The following is a 19,300-nucleotide window of genomic DNA, read 5'->3' as shown; positions in this document are numbered from 1 at the left end:
ATGCAAAATGAAAAGCCTGAAATGTGGGGTTGCTGCCTCTCTTCTCAAGACTTTGAGGAGGTCTAGTAATTTAGCAAAACGTTCTTGAACTTTTGTTTCTCCTAACTTATTTCACAAAAGCACATGCCTCAAAGAGGATATAATACAAGACAATACTAAGAAGACAAAAATACTAGTAGTCCAATTGAGATCCTGCCTAGGTACCTACATTTTTACCACGTGGCTTTCAAAAAGATAGAAGACAACCTCATTTTGTCTTTTACCTTGCAGCAGGAGTTCCTTGAATCACTTCATATACGAAGACCCCAGAACTCACTTCAGGGAAATCTGGATCCTGATTCTTCATTTCCTGGAGAAGGCTAAGAAACAAGGGCAGGTTTCTGTAATTTTGAATTTTAAAATGATGAATGAATGCTGTGGAACCTATGTGTGTTTCATTACAACTCATTTGATCTCTAGGATGTGGAGAAGTCCTTTACTCTGCATAAGTACTGTTGCTGAATTCCACCATGTTTGAAATCTCCCCGGGGCTAATTCTTTTATGAGATACATATATAAGTCAATAAACACATATAACTGAAGAAAAAGATGGGTAGTCATAGAGCAAGCAATAATGGCTAAAATAAGTGAGAGTCTCCATGAAATGTTAAAAGAGCTGAGAGGAGATTCCCCATATGGAGAGTTATGAATGGAAAGAAGAGGACAAGAGATGGGTCGTATGAATGGATGGAATACTCACATCCCTGAGATCACAGATCCATCAAAATGGCACTAGGTATAACCATAACATTAGGCCTGTTCAGAGCCCTAGAAGTAGCAGCAGAACTTATGAAATGGCTACTGAAGGAACTCTGATTAGAACAATGATATATACCCAAGTCCAAAAGAATGAGGATGGAGAATGCTACTCTTCTACAGAAAAATCACCACAGGATGAATTTGATAGGCAGAGGGAGGCATACATCTTTAGCAAGGGCTCATCTACACACTTATTTTGTTGGGATATGTTGGAGAATTTGGGTTTTGGGAGGGAATTTTATTTTTATTCATAGTTTGCTGGGATGGAGGGCGAGAGTGGGAGGGAAGAATAGCAGGAGAGATAGACTAATTAAAAATGCTTGCTACTTGGAAAAAAATCAACAATTTTCATTCCCCTCCAAACATCCATGGAAAGCTGAAAGAGATGGAAATTAGAAAAGATACCATTGAAAAGTAGGATGGGCACTATTTGTTGCCATATTCCCCAAGATAAGCCAAAGTGTTAAAGGTTAGGAAATTAACTAGAGTCCAGTTACTTTTGTCTCCCTCTCTAGGCTTTCCATCATTATCATACAGTTAGCTTACAATCTCAGTACATGCACAAATTTATATGCTTACCTCATGGAAAGAGGCAACATCCGGAGGCCTAAATATTTCTTCTGGGAAAGAACCTTTCCTAGAAATAAAAAGTCTAATGAGTTGATGACACCCAACAGTAGCCCTCCCTGGACAGATCGTAAAATACAGATGTTTTCATGTGACAGTCTGCTTTTCCCAATTGTCAGCTGCCAAGGGATTACTTCAGCCAACTCTTGTCATTACTTCCCAAGGAATCATATTTCTGTAGAAGTGTCAGGAACTCCCATGCACAAAGTTTATGCATAGGTTATTATTTAGTTTAAACATTCTGGCCCCCATTAAAGGGGTGAATCTTCAGTAACACAGTTTTTGGTAGAATACACATAAGCTTTTGTGGAGAATGTTAAGAATTGGGAGTGGATAAACTAATTCAAATGGAAAAAAATTAAAAATTAAATTAAAAAAAGAATTGGGAGTGGAAACGTGAAAAATCCTCATCTTCCTTACCTTTTAACTGTCGCTGATAAAATTCTGCCAAGAATTGTCTAATTCGATCAGAAGGAATAGCAAAGGAAATTCCTGCTGTCACCTTTAGGGTGTTTATACCAATAACTTCACCATCCTAGCAAGAGAGGAGATAGACCAGTCACTGAATTGTGTGCAAATAAGCAATATCAAGCCAAAAGAGCAAGGAGTCAATTACCCAAAGGTCAGAGGGCATCATGGAATTTTATACTCTTTAAACAGGTACATTTGGGGAAAGATACAATAAGGTAGCAGGGTAGCTACAGATACATACGGTCATGAAAAAACTACCAGGTGTACAAGTGCAGTTAGTTATCAAAAGAATGGATAAAATCTGAACTTTGTATTTTATGTCAATGAGCTATTCTTTTCCTCATGAAATTCAATTGGTTTCAGAAGTGAAATAAAACTTCAGTTTTAGAAGGCAAGTGATGGGCTAGTGCCTAGGAAATCTTTAATCTTGACTGGAAATAAAAGCAAAAGGGGAAAATGTCACAATTGTGACCATTTCTTTTTTTTAAACCCTTACCTTCCATCTTGGAGTCAATACTGTATATTGGCTCCAAGGCAGAAGAGTGGTAAGGGCTAGGCAATGGGGGTCAAGTGATTGTCCAGGGTCACACAGCTAGGAAGTGGCTGAGGTCAGATTTGAACCTAGGACCTCCCGTCTCTAGGCCTGGTTCTCAATCCACTGTGCTACCCAGCTGCCCCCAATTGTGACCATTTCTACAGTGCTCAGAGTTTTACCAAATACTTCCCTTATAAAACTTCTCTAAAGGAGAATGCAAATATTACAGGTAAGAAAACAGATTCAGAGATGATAGATCTTTATATCATTGGCATCTAGTTAATGATGAAGCCAGGACTTCAATGTAATTAAAAAAAAAAACTCTAAATCCAACACTCTTTCAATCATGTCATCCTGCCTTTCAATATCTGGTGAACTGACTATAAAGAGCAGGAATTCTTCAAAGACCTTTTGGGTGTTACAGCCCTCTTTGGCAATCAGGTGAAACCTTTTTTCACAATAATGGGGATTTTTCAATTTTAAAAATGAATTTCCACATGAGTTTTACAAACGTATGTGATCCAAATTGTCTCCCTCCTCCCCTCCCAGAACTAAAAAAGAAATTCAATCTGGGTTATACATGTATTATAACACAAAACATATTTCCACATTATTCATTCATGTAAGTTAATGCTTTTAGAAATTATGACCAAAACCCTAAAACATATACCCAAATAAACAAGTGATAAATCATATGCTTCCATCTGCATTCTTACTCCAACAATTTTTTTCTCTGGAGGTGTATAGTATTCTTTTTCACAAGTCAGAATTGTTCTGGATCACACAATAATGTTTTTAAATAATTGAAAGAATTGTTGCATTTCAGTTAGAGGGTAATGAAAATGCAGAAGTAATTTCTTATTGAAATTTATCGCCTCCCCTAAAATTTTTTCTTTTCACCCTAAGTTATAAACCCCTCATTTAGAGAAACAATCATGGTTGGCCCTGGGTGATACAAACAAACCAGGAGACAATTCCTGTCTATTTGCCTTGTTGGTTAATTTGAGTAATTTGCACATTGCATTGTAAAAATAGTTCGCTGTCTTTGGCATTTAAGGAGGGACTTTCCCCATCCCACCCCACCCCCAAAAAATAAGATCTGAGATCTAAGATCTATCAACTATGTGCAATGGATCAGTTAAATTGCTTATTTCATTGCTTCATTTTTCTTTCATATGTTAGAAATAATATACTCAAAATTTCCCTTAGAGATCTTATAAAAAGTTTAAAGGAAAGAATGAAGACATTGCAGTAGAGGCAAGTTTAACACAATATGCTAAAGCTATGTTCTTAAAGTTATCAATGATCCAAAACCATTCAGCTCTTTAAGAGCAAAGATGGGTTTTGTCCTTCTTTATATCCCCAGGGTATAGCCCAGTATTTTGTCCATAGTAAATGCTTGTTGATGGTAACTTCAGTGTTGGATAATGATCAACTGTGAATGACTTAGCTATTCTCAGCAATACAGTGATCAAAGAAAATTTTGAAGGACTTCTTAAAAATGCTATTCCTCTCCAAAGAAAGAACAGATGGAGTATGAATGCAGATCAATGCATATTATTTTTTAACTGTTTTTCTTGGGGGTGGATTTGGGGAAGTCTATTTTCTTTTGCAACATGGTTAATATGGAAATATGTTTTTCATGACTACATATCTATATCAAATTACTTGCTTTCTCAAGGAGGGGGATGGAAGGGAGAAAGGGTGCAAATTTAGAACTCAAAAGCTTAAAAAGGGGATGTTAAAAATTATTTTTATGTGTAATTAGAAAAAAATAAATTATAAAAATTTAAAATAATGAATGGGTCAAAATGCTTGTTGACTGACTATAAGTTTAAGTTGCATATAGGCATTTTAATTTTTGTTCAGTAAAAAAAAAAAAAAGCCTATATTGACCATTTCTCTCTTTTTACCAACATTCTGGATGAAAAGAATAAGGAAAAGAAAGAGAGAAAAGGAAAAAGAGAGGAAATTTTAAAATCTGGAGGGAAACTGAAGGCTGGCTGCTCTTTCCAATGGAGTCATAGGTTTTTAGGGTTTGTTTTTTTTTTTAACAGTTTCTTACAGCTCAAAGAACAGGAACAAACATCTCTTCACAGATCTCAAACATTGATGCCATGTTCATACTTGTATAACCTAGATCTGTATTGGTGAACCTATGGCACATGTGCTGGAGGGGGCTGCTCCCTTCCCTATCTCCACGTGTACCTGAGGACATTTCTCACATCACCAGCCCCTCTACCCAGCAGCCCAATAGGAGCACTTCCTCCCTGGGGTAAAACAGGAGGCTCAAATGCAATATGAGGGTTGTAGCTTGGGCCCTTGATCTCTAAAAGGTTCATCATCACTGACCTAGATCAAACTGCTTACCATCTTTGGGAGTGAGGTGGGGAAGGAGAGTGGGAGATAATTTGAATTTTATAATTTCAGAAAACTTGTTGAAAATAATTACTACATAAATTTAGTAAATAAAACTTTTTTTTAAAAAACTGATGCCCAACTCTGATATCATGGAATTTAAAAGGACCTCAAAAGTTAAGAAGAGATTGTGGGCAAGAGAGAAAAATAGACTACATACCAAATTCAGCAGGGGCCCCCCAGAATTCCCATGCTGCAAGACAGAATTAGAAAAAGACAGTTACAAGTCACAAAGTACCCCCTGTAACCAATTACTATATATATTTTCCTCCAAACAGCAAGATTTTGCTTAGCTGCATCTGGCTTTAGAGATAATAGGTTATGTTGCCAGAAGAATTCTTCTCTAACAGATACCAACCCAATTAGAGCTGTGCTAAAATTCAGCACCTTTTTAAGTAATAACAAAAGAATCTAACACTCTTATCTATCTGTTACCAATTGTCATACTTCAAAGATTGTGAATGAATCGATGTGGTACACCCTTCACCAACACCCATCCCAACTCCTTTACAAGACAGTAGAGACAGTCTTCATGAGCTGATATGGCTGAAAAATTCATCACTTTATGGCCAACCTAGTGCCCTTGAGTACCACCTTATGGCCTAAAGTCAGGTGTGTACATCAGTCAATCAAACATTTATTAAATGTCTACTTTGTGCCAAGTGTTGTATTACTAAGGATGCAAAGATGAAAACAAGACAACCCCTGCCCCAACTAAGAACTTTGGAGTGGCATTTGGGGCATCAAGAGATTAAGTGACCTACCCACAGTCATTTAGCCAAGATGTGCCAGAGGTGGGACTTGAATTCAGGGATACCACGAATCTAAAGCCAGTTCTGTATCCATGACAACAAATTTCAGGTAAACATGAAGCCATTCTATCTTAATAGACCTGTTCGAACTTGCGAACCCCTGGCAAGACCTTCAAGAACCCAAAGTCACTTACATTCCATGATGAAACTTCAAGACAAGACAAGACAAGACAGATGCATGGTAAAAAGGAAAAACAAATATCTAGAGATGGAATGCTTAGGATGGGTTTAATTTCTGATGCTGAGGACCAGGTGCCCTCTAGACATCAAGAAGTCCCCCAAGGAGGAAGAAGGAGAAAGGTACAGAAATGCTCCAGTCTTATATGATCAGAGTTGACTTACATTGATGATGGCATCCGTCTGGATGTAGTCCATATCTGAGTCCTTTAGGCCCAGTTCCTTGCCTCCTCGTTGAGTGGTGCTGACAATTCCTGCAGTCACTGTATTCTGAAGGGAGAACGGGCTGCCTAGGGCCACCACAAATTCCCCTGCTTGCAAGTTGGATGATCGTCCCAAGAACAAAACAGGAAGATCAGTCTGCAGAGAGGGCAGGGGTAAAGTGAGAGAGGAATGGAAATAATACAAGCAAGAGAAAAAATTGTTATTAGCTAGTGGTCATATACATATCTGTCTTTTCATGTAATCCTGACATCACAATAGCTTACAAACTAACCACCCCCCCCCACTAAGGCTATCCAATAGTTCTCCCCGAATTTCCAACCGGGCTAGGCAATTGGAGTTAAGTGATTGGCCCAGGGTCACACATCTTGGAAGTGTCTGAGGCAAAATTTGAACCCAGGACTTCCCAACTCCAGGCCTGGAGCTTTATCTACTAAGCCACTTAGCTGCACCTCAACATTCACTTTTCATAAAATATTACTAACCATATCTGAGGATTTATGGTTATTATATTGCAGTAATTACATTAATTAGTAAGTCTTCAACTAGCACTTAAGTAGGTTAGGTAGAAGCAGAAACAAAGTCCTTCTCCTGCCCCCAAATCAGTGTTAGACTACAAACAGCAAGGGAGATCACCCAGAATATGGAGTAGGTCAAGACTTCCTTCGGATAGCAAAATGACCCAGCGTTCCCCCCTGAATGAGGTATACTTAATTCCACCATGCAGACTCCAGGCATTCTAGGGACCCTATGCAGGCCTCTCTTCAGGGAAGACGGATGCTTGAGTCTGACTTCTTTTGGCAAAAAAACTATGGATTGCTGACGGCATGGGCCTTTATCACAAAATCACTGCTTCATCTTGGGAATATATTTCTATTCCCCAAGACAGCCTCGAAACAGGGAATAAGAGTAGCCTATTCACTGAATCTCTTTTGGAAGGAGATAACTAACTATAACTATAACTATAACTATAACTATAACTATAACTATAACTATAACTATAACTTCCTTGGCGCCTACTTTTCCAGTTTCAGTATCAGTAATGTCTGAATCATCCATATTTTATGATTTACATAACAACCCAAAAAGTCACAGATAAGGATTCACTAAGTGCCTACTATGTGCTCAGTACCAGGCTAAACACAAGGGATACAAGGAAAGACAAACAACAATCTTTGCTCTCAGAAGCTCAACATTCTAGAGGGGAAACAACCTGCCAAAAATGATGTAAAAACAAGACATACAGGATAACTTGGAGATTTAAAAATAAATATTTAAAACTCCTAATCATTAGGCAGGGCACAGTACAATGCAATAGAGGTGCAAATGGACTGAAAAAGAAGAGAGAAGAGAATTGAGGAGCCAGAAGGAAGCTCAACAGAAAGCATGCCATGAAGGTAGCAACTTTGAAAAGATGTTGGAGGATAGTTTGTTTTTTTTTAATTCCAGAAAGTAACAGATTTCCCTTTGAACCTGTGCCTCCGCACCTCTGGCTCAATCTTGATGAGAGCAAGGTCAGTTTTTTGGTCCACGTCTTTCACAGTCGCTTCGTATTTAGCTCCATTCTGGAGTTCCACGTTGATCCGCTGCCGGTTAGTGAGGACATGAGCGTTGGTAACAATAAGCCCGTCCTCCGAAACTATGAAGCCTGAGCCACTGGATGCATGGGTGTACTCGCTGCCTAAAGGGGACCTGAATGATAAGATAACAACATCAGAAGCAGAGAAGGCAACTTGGCCTTGCCCCCAGGATCTTCACAGGCAGATTGGGTGGGGGGGGGGTCCCCATTCCTTCTTCCACAGAGCCACCTCTGCCCATGGAGCTCCTCTCCTCGTCCTGGCCTGCCACCCACATGGGCATCCCGTTGCCAAGATCTGCTCTGCAGTCACATTCAGACCTCATGGATGCCACCTACAGCCACTGCCCCCCCCTCCTGGACCGGGCCCAGCAGAGACCACGGCAGCCATGCTCTTGGGAAGCAAAGAGCAATATGGCGAGGCAGTTATGCACTGCAGTGAACCTTTCATGACCTCATGAAATAGAGTTCCTCTTCCCAGGTGTTTGTGACATACCATTCCTGCTGAGTATGACAAAATATAGTAATCTCAGTTCAAGGCTACATGAACAGTTCCAAGATCTCCTGAAAACAAGTTAACTCCCCTGTTCACATCCTGGGAAGCACTGGGGAGGATAGATTGTTTCTCTTGAGAAGAGCTTAAAAATCTTGTGTTCTGCTTACAATAAACGTTCATTATCCCTCTTTGATAATGTTCCAGTCTTTCTTTCTTGTGGCTCCATAGCTGTTCTCTGACAGCTCTAAGCTGTCCCCTGACAGTTCTAAACTGTCCCCTATTGCAACTCCATAGTTGTCCCCAGCAAGTGGCTCCCAGAACAGGGACACCTTCCCCCCCCCCACCCAGTTCTTTTATTGGAACCCTCCCCTCAGTTCTCTTTGGAGAACCCCCAACTTGTCCAGTTCTTTCAAGAACCCTTGATGCTGTGTGCTGGTCATGCAGAGTTTTGATGCTACGGAGATCCCCTCGGTGGTGAGTATATGAGATACTCTAAGGGTGAGAGGGAAATTATATTTCTTCTTAAAAATGGATCCTAAAACACTGATTTTTTCCTTTCAAAGCATGCTTGTCACAATGTTGTGTGTTTCTGTTTATCGTTGTCTTTGTCACAGTCTCGACTCTATGTATTCTTAAATTGGAAATTCACAAAAAGAAAGAAAAAAATGGGATAGTTGCAAGATTGAACTTCCCACTGTCAAAAATCCTCAGCAGAGGACAAAATACCTGTTCAATGATTTTTTCCTCTTTCTTCCTTTGGATGGGCCCCCAAAGGAGCAAAAAAGAGAAAAATTCAGAGCAGAAAAGGGAGATTTTTACTCCATAATTACAGACTACTTTTCATTTAAGATTAATGGTTTGATTATGCAATTTGGGAGGATTGCTAATGATTTTGATATGATACAAATATAATTTCGTGTATTGTGGTAACTGTCAGTCAAATGTGAAATGTTAACCAGATTTTGTTGAGCACAACAAAATTCATGGTTAGAATTTTGTTTTGTTAGATCTTGCTATGCATAATGGTTTCAGTGAATTTGAGAATTGTCCAAATGTGATTGATAGACAACCGGACACAGAGAGGGAATGTTTTATTCTATAAGGACAGAAATTGCACTGGCTACTTTATAGATGTAAAAGTCATCCAGAAAAAGTTATGTTTTTGAGAAGAACTTATTCTAGAATTTAAATTTGGGATTTTTTCAAATCAGATTTATTTTAATACATGTGCTGTCAGAACTAGTAACAAGAAATCATATGACACACAAGAAGTTTTTAAAATGGTTAATCTGTGCATGGGATTTAATAATACTAGTACTAAGAATTTGGTATTTTGCAAGAGAGAATTTCTAAATGATGTTGTCTTTGACTAAGGTTATATGAATTGCTTTTAAAAATGTGTACAATGTATAGGAAGGAATTTAAGGGTATATGATATGCAAACTGCAGCCTTGAAATCAAGAAGGGCTTGCCATAAGAATTAAATACAATTCAGGATAGTATCTTTCCTCTACTTACAATAATGGTAAAGAGGAGAAGCTAGAAGAAATAAGAGTATTGGATAGACATACTAGTTGATACTATGAATTCTAGTGTGAAATAGATACAACAAATTATAAATTGGAATAATGTTGATGGAATTAATCAGGTATGTAGCAATATTTTGAGCTAAAGGAAAACTAAACTGGAGGATCTATTCTACTTTAGACAGAAGTTTGACAGGAGAACAGGTAAATACTTCAGTTTGGTTACACACTGAAACATTGCTAAAGAACTTAAAATTATTTGGAAGTGTGGAGTTCAAACTAAAATCCACTGAGAGTAAATTATTATGAAAGAGGTTTGATATATTCAAAATTTTAAATTGTAGTAAGCTCACTTGTAAAGAAGGATGGGACAAGGTTATCAAGTAATAAAATCTAAATTGAGCTAGGGAGCCTTAGGATAAATTGCTCAGAAGCTATTAACCCCTTCCTTGAACACAGGAAGGAGAAAGAAGTGCTTATAATTGTTCCACACTGATACTTAGGGACTGAAATAGGGACCTCAAAGAGTTAACAACCACTGTGTGATAGAACTTAAGATGAGTATATTTTAATTGTAGATTCAGAGGTTTTAAGATGCTCAAACAAACAAACTTTGCCAGCCGGTCTGACCAAGTAGGTTGTTTGAAGCTGTGGAATTTTAATGCAAACATCCCATGTCCAGAATGATAAGATTATTCAGCCAATAATATGTAACTTCAGCCCTTCATTCTGTAAGACTACATTTTCCTGCTCTGTACATCATCCATTATATGGATGATATTCTTATTGCGGCTGAAGATGAATCCCAAATAAGAAAGTGCTATAGTCAATTGGAAATTACCTTGCAAAAATGCCATTTAGTCTTTGCTCAAGAAAAGATTCAAAAAGCAAGTCCTGTACTCTGTCTAGGGGCTCAGTTATATGCAACATCTGTTATGCCTCAAAAATACAATTAAAAAAAGGACTGCCTTAATACCTTAAATGATAATCAGGCATTGGTAGGTGATATCAGTTGGGTTAGGCAATATTCATTTCTTACTACAACTGAATTACAACCGTTATTCAAAATACTGTAAGGGAGTTCTGATTTGAATTCCCCTAGAACTTTGACACTTGAGGCCTCTCTTGCTTTAGAGATAGTAGAAGACAAATTAAATCAGGCTCTACTTAACTGTTATCAGCCTCAATTAGCAGTGGAAGTGACTATTTTTGCAACTTCAATGTTACCAACAGGTGCCTTAACTCAGAAACCAAGAGTCATTGAATGGTTACATCTAAAAAGCAAAACAGGAAAGGCTTTACAAACTTATAATTATCTTATGGCTCAATTAATATGGAAAGGCATAGAACATGTGGTCTCAGGTTTAGGAGAGTATCCTCATGAAATCCGGGTACCCATTGCTAAAGATATACTACAGAAATATTTACAAAGTCATGACGAATGGCCTTTACTATTAGTGTACCCCATTGCTATTACCACCTACACTCCACAAGGTTTATTTTCTTTTTTGTCACAGCATCCTATTGTTTTTCCTCATATTCTAAGAGATCGTCCTGTATCAAGACCTAATGTTTATATTGATGCAAATGTTAGTTACAAGGCAGGAATATACAAGGAAGGTAGTTCACTTGTCATTTTTACCACTCCTTTTTCTTCTACCCAACAAAATGAATTAACAGCTATTTTACTAGTTTTTTGGTTATTTCAGGAGCCTTTCAACCTTATAATGGACTCTAAATATGTTTTTCAGTCTTTGCAAGGTATAGAACAAGCTGTCATCATATCTACTCAAATCAATGTGCAAATGTTATTCTGTAAATTACAAACTGTCATACGACAAAGGACACATCCAGTATATGTCATGCATGTACACAGTCATACCAATCTCCCTGGACCTATTTTTAAAGGAAATGCTATCGTAGATCAAGCTTTGATTGCTCAATGTTATCTAACTAATATGCAATTAGCTGAGGAATCACATCATAGATTTCACCAAAATAGTCCTGCTTTACGCAAAATGTTCCAACTTACTAAAGATCAAGCCAGAAGTATTGTTTAAAAGGGTCCTAATTGTGTTCCAAACCACCCCCCAATGCATATTGCTGTGAATCCCAGAGGCTTAAGTAGCACAGATATATGGCAAATGGATGTGACCCATGAATGGTCCTTTGGACGACTTAAATATATCCATGTCACTGTGGATGCTTATTCAGAATTTTTATGGGCCTCCTGCTTGATGGGAGAAAGAACTTCTCATGTTATTAATCACTGCTTAATGACTTTGCAGATGGCTGGTTCCCCCAGAACATTTAAAACAGATAATGGACCTGCTTATACTTCCAAACATTTTTTTCTTTTTTGCCAAACTTGGGGTATTCAACACCTCACAGGTATCCCGTACAATCCACAAGGACAAGCTATTGTGGAGCGCAGTAAAACATTTAAAACAAAAAGGGGGGAGACAGCACCCCACAATGACGATTGGCAATAGCTGTATATACTATAAATAATTTGATCTTTACTTCCAATAATATATCCAGAGATGAAAAATGTTTCTCTGCATTTTCTTATGAATGAAATTCAGCTACTACTACTCCCGTGCTCCCTGCCACAGAACGAAAATTTGTCATGTGGAAAGATGATAATCAGTCCTGGCAAGGACCCCACCCAGTGGTCCTGCCAGGCCGGGGTTTTGTTTGTGTCTCCATAGGTAAAGACAGAGTACGGCTCCCTTCCCGCCGAGATCGAGAAATTGACCATAAAGAGAAGGACAAGGAGAGGACGCAGGAAGCCTCGCAAGGAGACTCGACAACGCCTCCATAAGATACTGACCCTTCTGCTTCTATTCCTCAGCATTAGAAAGACAAAAAGAAATTGATATGAGTTTTTATAAAAGTATTATGATGTTACAGAAAAATATGATTGACCTAACGAATGAAGTAGAATATTTGTCATTGAAAACACGCATGAAATGTGATTACAGGTATACTGCATTTTGCTTGCTACCCATTACAGTAAATAATGACACAAAAACATTGGAAAAAATTAAATTACAATTACAGGGATTATGGGACCATGAAAACATCACCAAAAATATTAACAATCTCAGTATATTAATTCAGAATATTGATTCATCCTTACAGGAGGACCTTGAACCACAGCATATTGTGGATTCTTTGTATAATTGGATTGAAACAAAAAAGGGATTGTTTTCCTCCTTAGTTCATGATATTACTCTTCTTGTAGTTGGTGTACTTGTGATTTTGTTTATCTGCTTATGCTTGCCTTGTTTACTAAAAGCTTTAATGACTAGTTTTGCTGTATTGCAAAAAACTATTAATTGGATCCTGTACCAAAGGGAATTGGATGGCATAAACAAAAAGGGGGAATTGCAGTGAACCTTTCATGACCTCATGGAATAGAGTTCCTCTTCCCAGGTGTTTGTGACATACCATTCCTGCTGAGTACGCCAAAACATAGTAATCTCAGTTCAAGGCTGCATGAACAGTTCCAAGATCTCCTGAGAACAGGTTAACTCCCCTGTTCACATTCTGGGGAGCACTGGGGAGGATAGATTGTTTCTCTCGAGAAGAGCTTAAATTTTTGTGTGCTGCTTACAATAAACGTTCATTATCCCTCTTTGATAATGTTCCAGTCTTTCTTTCTTGTGGCTCCCTAGCTGTTCTCCGACAGCTCTAAGCTGTCCCCTGACAGTTCTAAACTGTCCCCTATTGCAACTTCGTAGATGTCCCCGACAACACACCAGACTGCAAATTCAAGGACTGTGGGTTTTAAGCCTTACAATTTACTTTAACTCCTGTTTTTAGTTTTTTTGTCTGTAAAATAAGGATGACAAAATGATTTGATGTCACCATTCCTGTGTACAGGAAAAGGATAGCCGCTATTTATGTGCATTTTGAATGCATGAACACAGAGGTAGAATAATCTAAGGATATGCTGGTAAATGGAGTTGGGGGGCCCTCCTTTCACACTTTTTAGTTTAATCTGCATTCTTAACATTTACTTCATTACTTTAGGTCTAGACAATAAACAAAACAACACAGGAAGCTCTGATTTGTAGCATTTGCCAGTTTCCAAGAAACAAACACTCCTGTTGAAAATTTAACAATCAGCTCTCAAAACCAGTCCCACCTGGTTCCAGCATGCATCTGGCTCCGTGATCATGTGCAAGATACGAACATACTTTTTAGAGATTTTGCTAGGATATAGGACTGAAGGGTTCTCCCAATGCTGCCTGGGACAGAAAGCCAACAGGATGGACCATGATCAGTTCATAATGCTGCTGGTGGTTTTTCAGCTATTCACCTGCTCCATAGACCTTTTTTTCATTTGTAATTCTTTTTTTTTAACCCTTACTTTCTCTCTTAGAATCAATACTAAGTGTCTGTTCCAAGGCAGAAAAGCAGCAAGGGTTAGGTAATTGAGGAGAAGTGACTGGCCCAGGGTCACACAACTAGAAAGTGTCTGAGGCCAGCTTGGGACCCGGAACCTCTCACCTCTGAGCCTGACTCTCTATCCACTGAGCTAGTCAGCTACCCTTCCCACTTTGAATTCCCATGGATATGTGCAGCAATGTGCTACATTGGAAAGAGTGAGGAGAGTCAGAAGAACTAGAAGCCCCCAACTACCACCTAGAGCAAAGAAATGACTTTGTGTCTCTGAGCCTCAGTTATCTGCAAACATCTGCCCAGAATGTTTTGGGAGGAAACCATTATGTTTTCTTGACATCACACAGGCTCAGCAAAATCCTCCTGTGTCGTGTGTCTTTTCGTTCTTTTAGCCTTTTAATTTAATTTAAGTCTTTAAGTCTTTTCATTCTTCCCAGGCGCCGTCCAGAGAGCCCCTAAAATTATATTCCAATTACATGACTATATCCTATTGCTTTGGGAAGATTTGCCACATTGTGTACTGTTTGAGCAAAGAAGAATAATTTTACATCTGAAGGACCATCAGTAGATTTGTTTTGTTTGGAAACACAGGACAGGACTTAGTGGGAGGCAGAGTTGGGCCCAAAGTGAGGAAAAGCTCCCTCTGATTAGATCTACCTCCAAATGCAATGGACTTCCTTGGGGGTGGAATAGACTGTGAGTTTTCTTCTTTAAAACCCTTATCTTCCATCTTAGAATCCATACTAAGTATTGGTTCCAAGGCAGAAGAACAGCAAGGGCTAGGAAATGAGGGTGAAGTGACTTGCCCAGGGTCATACAATTAGGAAGTGAATGGAGCCAAATTTGAACCCAGGACTCCCTGCCCGCAGGTCTAAATGACTGAGCTGCCCCAGGGAGTGGGTTTTCTGTTACTGGAAGTGCAACAACCACTTTCAGGGATGTTATTGAGAGGATCTCCCTTTGCAGAGGGGTTGGACGGGATTTTACCAGGCATCTCACTCCCATTCTGTGCCTCGTGATTTTGAATACCACTGTTGGGGGGAAGGACTGGACCTGATAAAGGAAATTCCTAATGGAAGAAAATCCCTCTCCTGGTGCAGATGAGCACCTTCTCTGTGACAGAGAGTCTTAGAGAGTCATTTGGGATGCTGAAGCTAAATGACTTGTCCAGGATCATGCAGCCCATATGTGTCAGAGATAGGACTTGAAACTAGGTCTAACTGGCATTGAGGCTGGCTCTCTCACCACAACCACATGCTACATCTCTGCCTTTTACATTTACAATAAGCATTTTACATTTTTATGGTAAACATTTATTGAATTCCTACTGTGTGATGGATAGAAAGCCAGGCCTGGAGACCTGGGGGGGGGGGGGTTGGGGGGGTTGGGGATGGGTCCTGCGTTCAAGTTCGGCCTCATACATTTCCCAGTTGTGTGACCCTGGGCAAGTCACTTAACCTCCATGCCTATGCCTTATGGCTTTTCTGCCTTGGAACAGATATTTAGTATTGATTCTAAGATGGAAGGTAAGGGTTTAAAAAAACTACCTACTATGTCCCAGACACTGTGACAAGCACTGGTAAAATACAGCCCCCTTTTTTCAAAGAGTTCACAGTCTAACAGAGGAGACAATATAAAACAACTATGGACAAACAAGCCATCTCTTGTCTCTTGCTGTCATGTCCAGTTCTTCATGTCCCCACTGGGGGTTTTCTTGGCAAAGATACAGGAGTAGTTTGCCATTTCCTTTTCCAGCTCATTTTACAGATGAGGAAACTGAGGCAAACAAGATGAAGTGACTTGCCCAGGGTCCCATAACTAGTATCTGAAGCCATATTTAAACTCAGATCTTCCTCATTCCTGACTTGGTGCTCCCTGCACTGCATCGCCTCCTGCTCTTGCAAACAAGCCATACAAAGAATAAATTGGAAATAATTAAAAGAGAAAATGGAGAGGGATTGGGAAAGGCTTCCTATAAATCCTGTAGAATTTTAGCAGGGACTTTTACAGGCATTTCCATGCACACAATTCAAGTTATCCTCCATGTAACACAGCATTTCCCCAAAGAATTTCTCATCCCGTTGATTGGGAGCCCATCCAGTTAACCAGGGACACCTCTGTTAAACCTCCCTAATGTCTGGTTTCCTAAAACATCTCTATACTGGTGAGGAAAGGGATGGAAAAGAGAGCTTTATTCCATCGTGACTTCCTGCAGCAAGGGATTTGTCTCCTGGCCAGTTTCAAATGTGAGTGATCGATCCTTAATGATAGCTGAATCCATTTCTACCCTCCCTCCCTCCCCCCCCACACACACACATTAGAGTTTTGTTCTCGAAAAAGTCTGCACCATTCACAATCTCCACTCCTTGTTTACACTCTGGAGACTTTAATATATGCCCCCCCATCCCCACACCTCCACCCTCCCCACACAGTCCCATTACCTGCGGAAGAGCTCCAAGTGTACCACAGATGGCGCCACCTTCTCCACCACCTCAACGATGAAGTTATATTGGTCCCTGAGACTGTCTGGGCTTCTGGTCCCTGGGAATGAATGTGATCTTCTTGATGGTGTCTATGCTGGAGCCCATCACATCCAGCAATCTCCAAACTACCCCTCACCATAGAAAATGTGTCTCCTATTACTTTCCAGTGAGGTCTTCCATGCTTACAATCAATGAATAAGAACTGGTTAACCACATTTTAGACAGAAAGTGTAACAGAGCAGGAAAAAACCCAAAACACTGGGTTTGACATCATTAGTTGTTGTCATTCGGTTGCCTTCAGTCATGTTCAACTCTGGATGCTACACAGTGGAAGTGAGGAAGGACAGAATGCCAGGGATGATGAAGACAACCTGTTCAAAGCATAGACTAAAAAGGCAGAAAGCCTGAAAAACATATTTGAGAAAGAGATAATGGGATAAGATAGACACATGAAGTGTGGAGGGTAGAAATGAGAATAAGATTATCAATCTGGAAAATATGAAGCCAGATTGTGAAAGAGGAAGCAGGGAGGGGAATTAGGAGACCATCATAATAATCTAAGAAAGAAATGGTTAGTGTCTGAACTAGGGTAGCTGCTACATGATTGAAGATTAGGGAATAATTGGAAATGATAGGGAGGAGAAGGAAGGAAGGAAGGAAGGAAGGAAGGAAGGAAGGAAGGAAGGAAGGAAGGAAGGAAGGAAGGAAGGAAGGAAGGAAGGAAGGAAGGAAGGAAGGAAGGAAGGAAGGAAGGAAGGAAGGAAGGAAGGAAGGAAGGAAGGAAGGAAGGAAGGAGATAAGATCCAAATTATTTTGGAGAGAAAGAATATGAGAGAAGTCTAAGAGGATAAAAAGATATAGCACTAGAAGACTCAGCAAGAAGCAAAGGAAAAGAGAAAAGAGGTGAGATGCAATGGACAAAAATGAGGCCAGATAGACCTAGACAACTAGATGGTGCAATGGATAGAGGATTGGACTTGGAGTAAGGAAGACTGTGACCATCAGTGTGTCGTTTAGCCTCTTTCAGCCTCAGTTTCCTCATCTCTAAAACGAGCATAATAATAATACCTACCTCCCAGGGTTGTTGTGGGAATCAAATGAGATGGCATGAGAAAAGCTAATTGATAGATTCAAACGAGGAAGTGGATGTGCAATCTCTCTTGCAAGGTGAAAAGGTGCTTAACAAAAGATGATTTAAGAATCTGGTTGATTACTCAGGCTGACCCAGAATGGGGAATGAGGACCGATAGAAAGACCTACTGGTGCTGGAACAGGGGACAGGAGAGGACCCGACAGCAAGCTCACCCCGTAGTCGAGCTCACCTGGGTTGCCACAATTTCCCTTCTCCACGGGCACCGCTTGAAGACCGCCTCGGAGGCGGGCGACTCGGTTCTCTGCTCGGAGCGCGCAGAGACTCTGGTAAGAGCGGCCGTCGTTGCCACAGACCGGGACCTCGGAAGCCCCGCAGACGCAGATTCCGAGCTGACCCCGGTTCTTGAGGGTCCGGGTCACGCGACAGCGCAGCCCCGGGGCGCAGGGCCGGCTCCAGGGAACCCCGCACATTTCTCCTTCCCCGGCAGCGCACACCAGGCAGCAGTTACAACGGTCCGGCTGCGGGGATGCCCCCATGGGGCAGTCTGGAAGTGGAGGACAGCGGGTCAGCTCGCAGGTAGGTGGGCAGGACGTCGGGGTCCAGGGCGGTCTAGCCTGGATCCAGGGCATCGCTACCGTGGACAGCAACAACAGTAGAAAGGGGAGAGGACGGCTCTTCCCAGCACCCAACGCCCAAACAGCCATCTCCACCTCTTCTTACTTTCTCCTTAACTTTCTCTGCTATTTCAGTTTTCCCGGGCACCCAATCCAGTAAAGGTCTTATGGCAAGCAACATACCCGCCAGGCCTCTGCCCAACTGTGCCAGCCTTTAGCTTTTAAACCATTGAATCCCAGGAGGGCGGGGTTCGGTCGAACCCTTCTGGCTGACCCTTCCTTTCCTCCTCCTCCCCCCCCCCCAAACACACATTTGCTCCCTCTTGTCACTCCCTCTCTCCCAACCCCGTCCCAAGGGAGAGAAAAGAGTTCTCAGTATCCCTAAAAACCTTGCCCCTTCGGAAAGTCACTTCAGCAGCTGAGTGGAGGATGGATTGGAGAGAAGAGAGATTTAAGGCAGGGAGACCAACCACAAGATTGCAATAGACCAGGCATGAAGTAACGAGGTCCCGGTGGCTGTGAGTGGAGAAAAGGGCGAGCTATGAAGAGGAGAGATGTAAAGATAGAAATGACAAAGCTTAGTAACAGTTTCTCAATGCAGAGAGGAGACAAGAATAATGCCAATGTGTGGGCCAGAGTGATTGGAGAGATTGTGATGCCTCAACAGTAATAAGAAAGTCTTGAAGAAGACAGGATTTGGGGAAAATATAATGAGTTCTGTTCTTGGAGGTGTTGAGTTTGAGCTATCCAAAATACAACTGGGGACTTGGGACTAGAGTTCAAGAGAGAAACTAAGGCTGGTTTTAGAGACAGATCCGGGAACAGACCTGAATCATCTGCAGAGAGATGATGATTAAACCCATGAAATCATGAGTTAAATAATAAACATAATTAAACCGAGGCATCTCCAGATGAGATGGTATCAGTTTATATAGGGAGCATCTTACCCAGGAAGAGAATTCAGATCCTCTGATTTTAAATTCTGGCAACAATGAATATGAATTAATAACAGAGGATGAAAATCCACATGAAGCCACACACG

General features: G+C 40.5%; 1 protein-coding gene across 2 annotated transcripts in view; it reads right to left on the bottom strand.

Annotated features, from left to right (window-relative positions):
* The window catches only part of HTRA4 (HtrA serine peptidase 4), a 26,944-nt gene extending 7,644 nt beyond the window's left edge, over positions 1 to 19,300 (bottom strand). The window contains exons 1-9 of one of the 2 annotated variants that reach the window (XM_056813564.1): positions 19,206 to 19,300; positions 17,874 to 18,188; positions 16,510 to 16,609; positions 7,548 to 7,752; positions 6,004 to 6,198; positions 5,010 to 5,042; positions 1,846 to 1,960; positions 1,378 to 1,435; positions 264 to 359 (exon numbers count right to left, since the gene is read on the bottom strand). In XM_056813564.1, coding sequence (XP_056669542.1) covers positions 264 to 359; positions 1,378 to 1,435; positions 1,846 to 1,960; positions 5,010 to 5,042; positions 6,004 to 6,198; positions 7,548 to 7,752; positions 16,510 to 16,609; positions 17,874 to 18,180 — 1,109 coding nt within the window. In that variant the 5' untranslated portion in view covers positions 18,181 to 18,188; positions 19,206 to 19,300. Of the gene's footprint in view, positions 1 to 263; positions 360 to 1,377; positions 1,436 to 1,845; positions 1,961 to 5,009; positions 5,043 to 6,003; positions 6,199 to 7,547; positions 7,753 to 16,509; positions 16,610 to 17,873; positions 18,482 to 19,205 lie in introns of those variants that run through there. The other variant, XM_056813563.1, reaches the window with a different exon arrangement.

The sequence above is a fragment of the Monodelphis domestica genome, chromosome 1 (genome assembly GCF_027887165.1).
Source record: "Monodelphis domestica isolate mMonDom1 chromosome 1, mMonDom1.pri, whole genome shotgun sequence".
Taxonomy (NCBI): domain Eukaryota; kingdom Metazoa; phylum Chordata; class Mammalia; order Didelphimorphia; family Didelphidae; genus Monodelphis; species Monodelphis domestica.
Note: the sequence above shows the minus strand (reverse complement) of the source record. Positions and strands in the feature narration are given on the sequence as shown.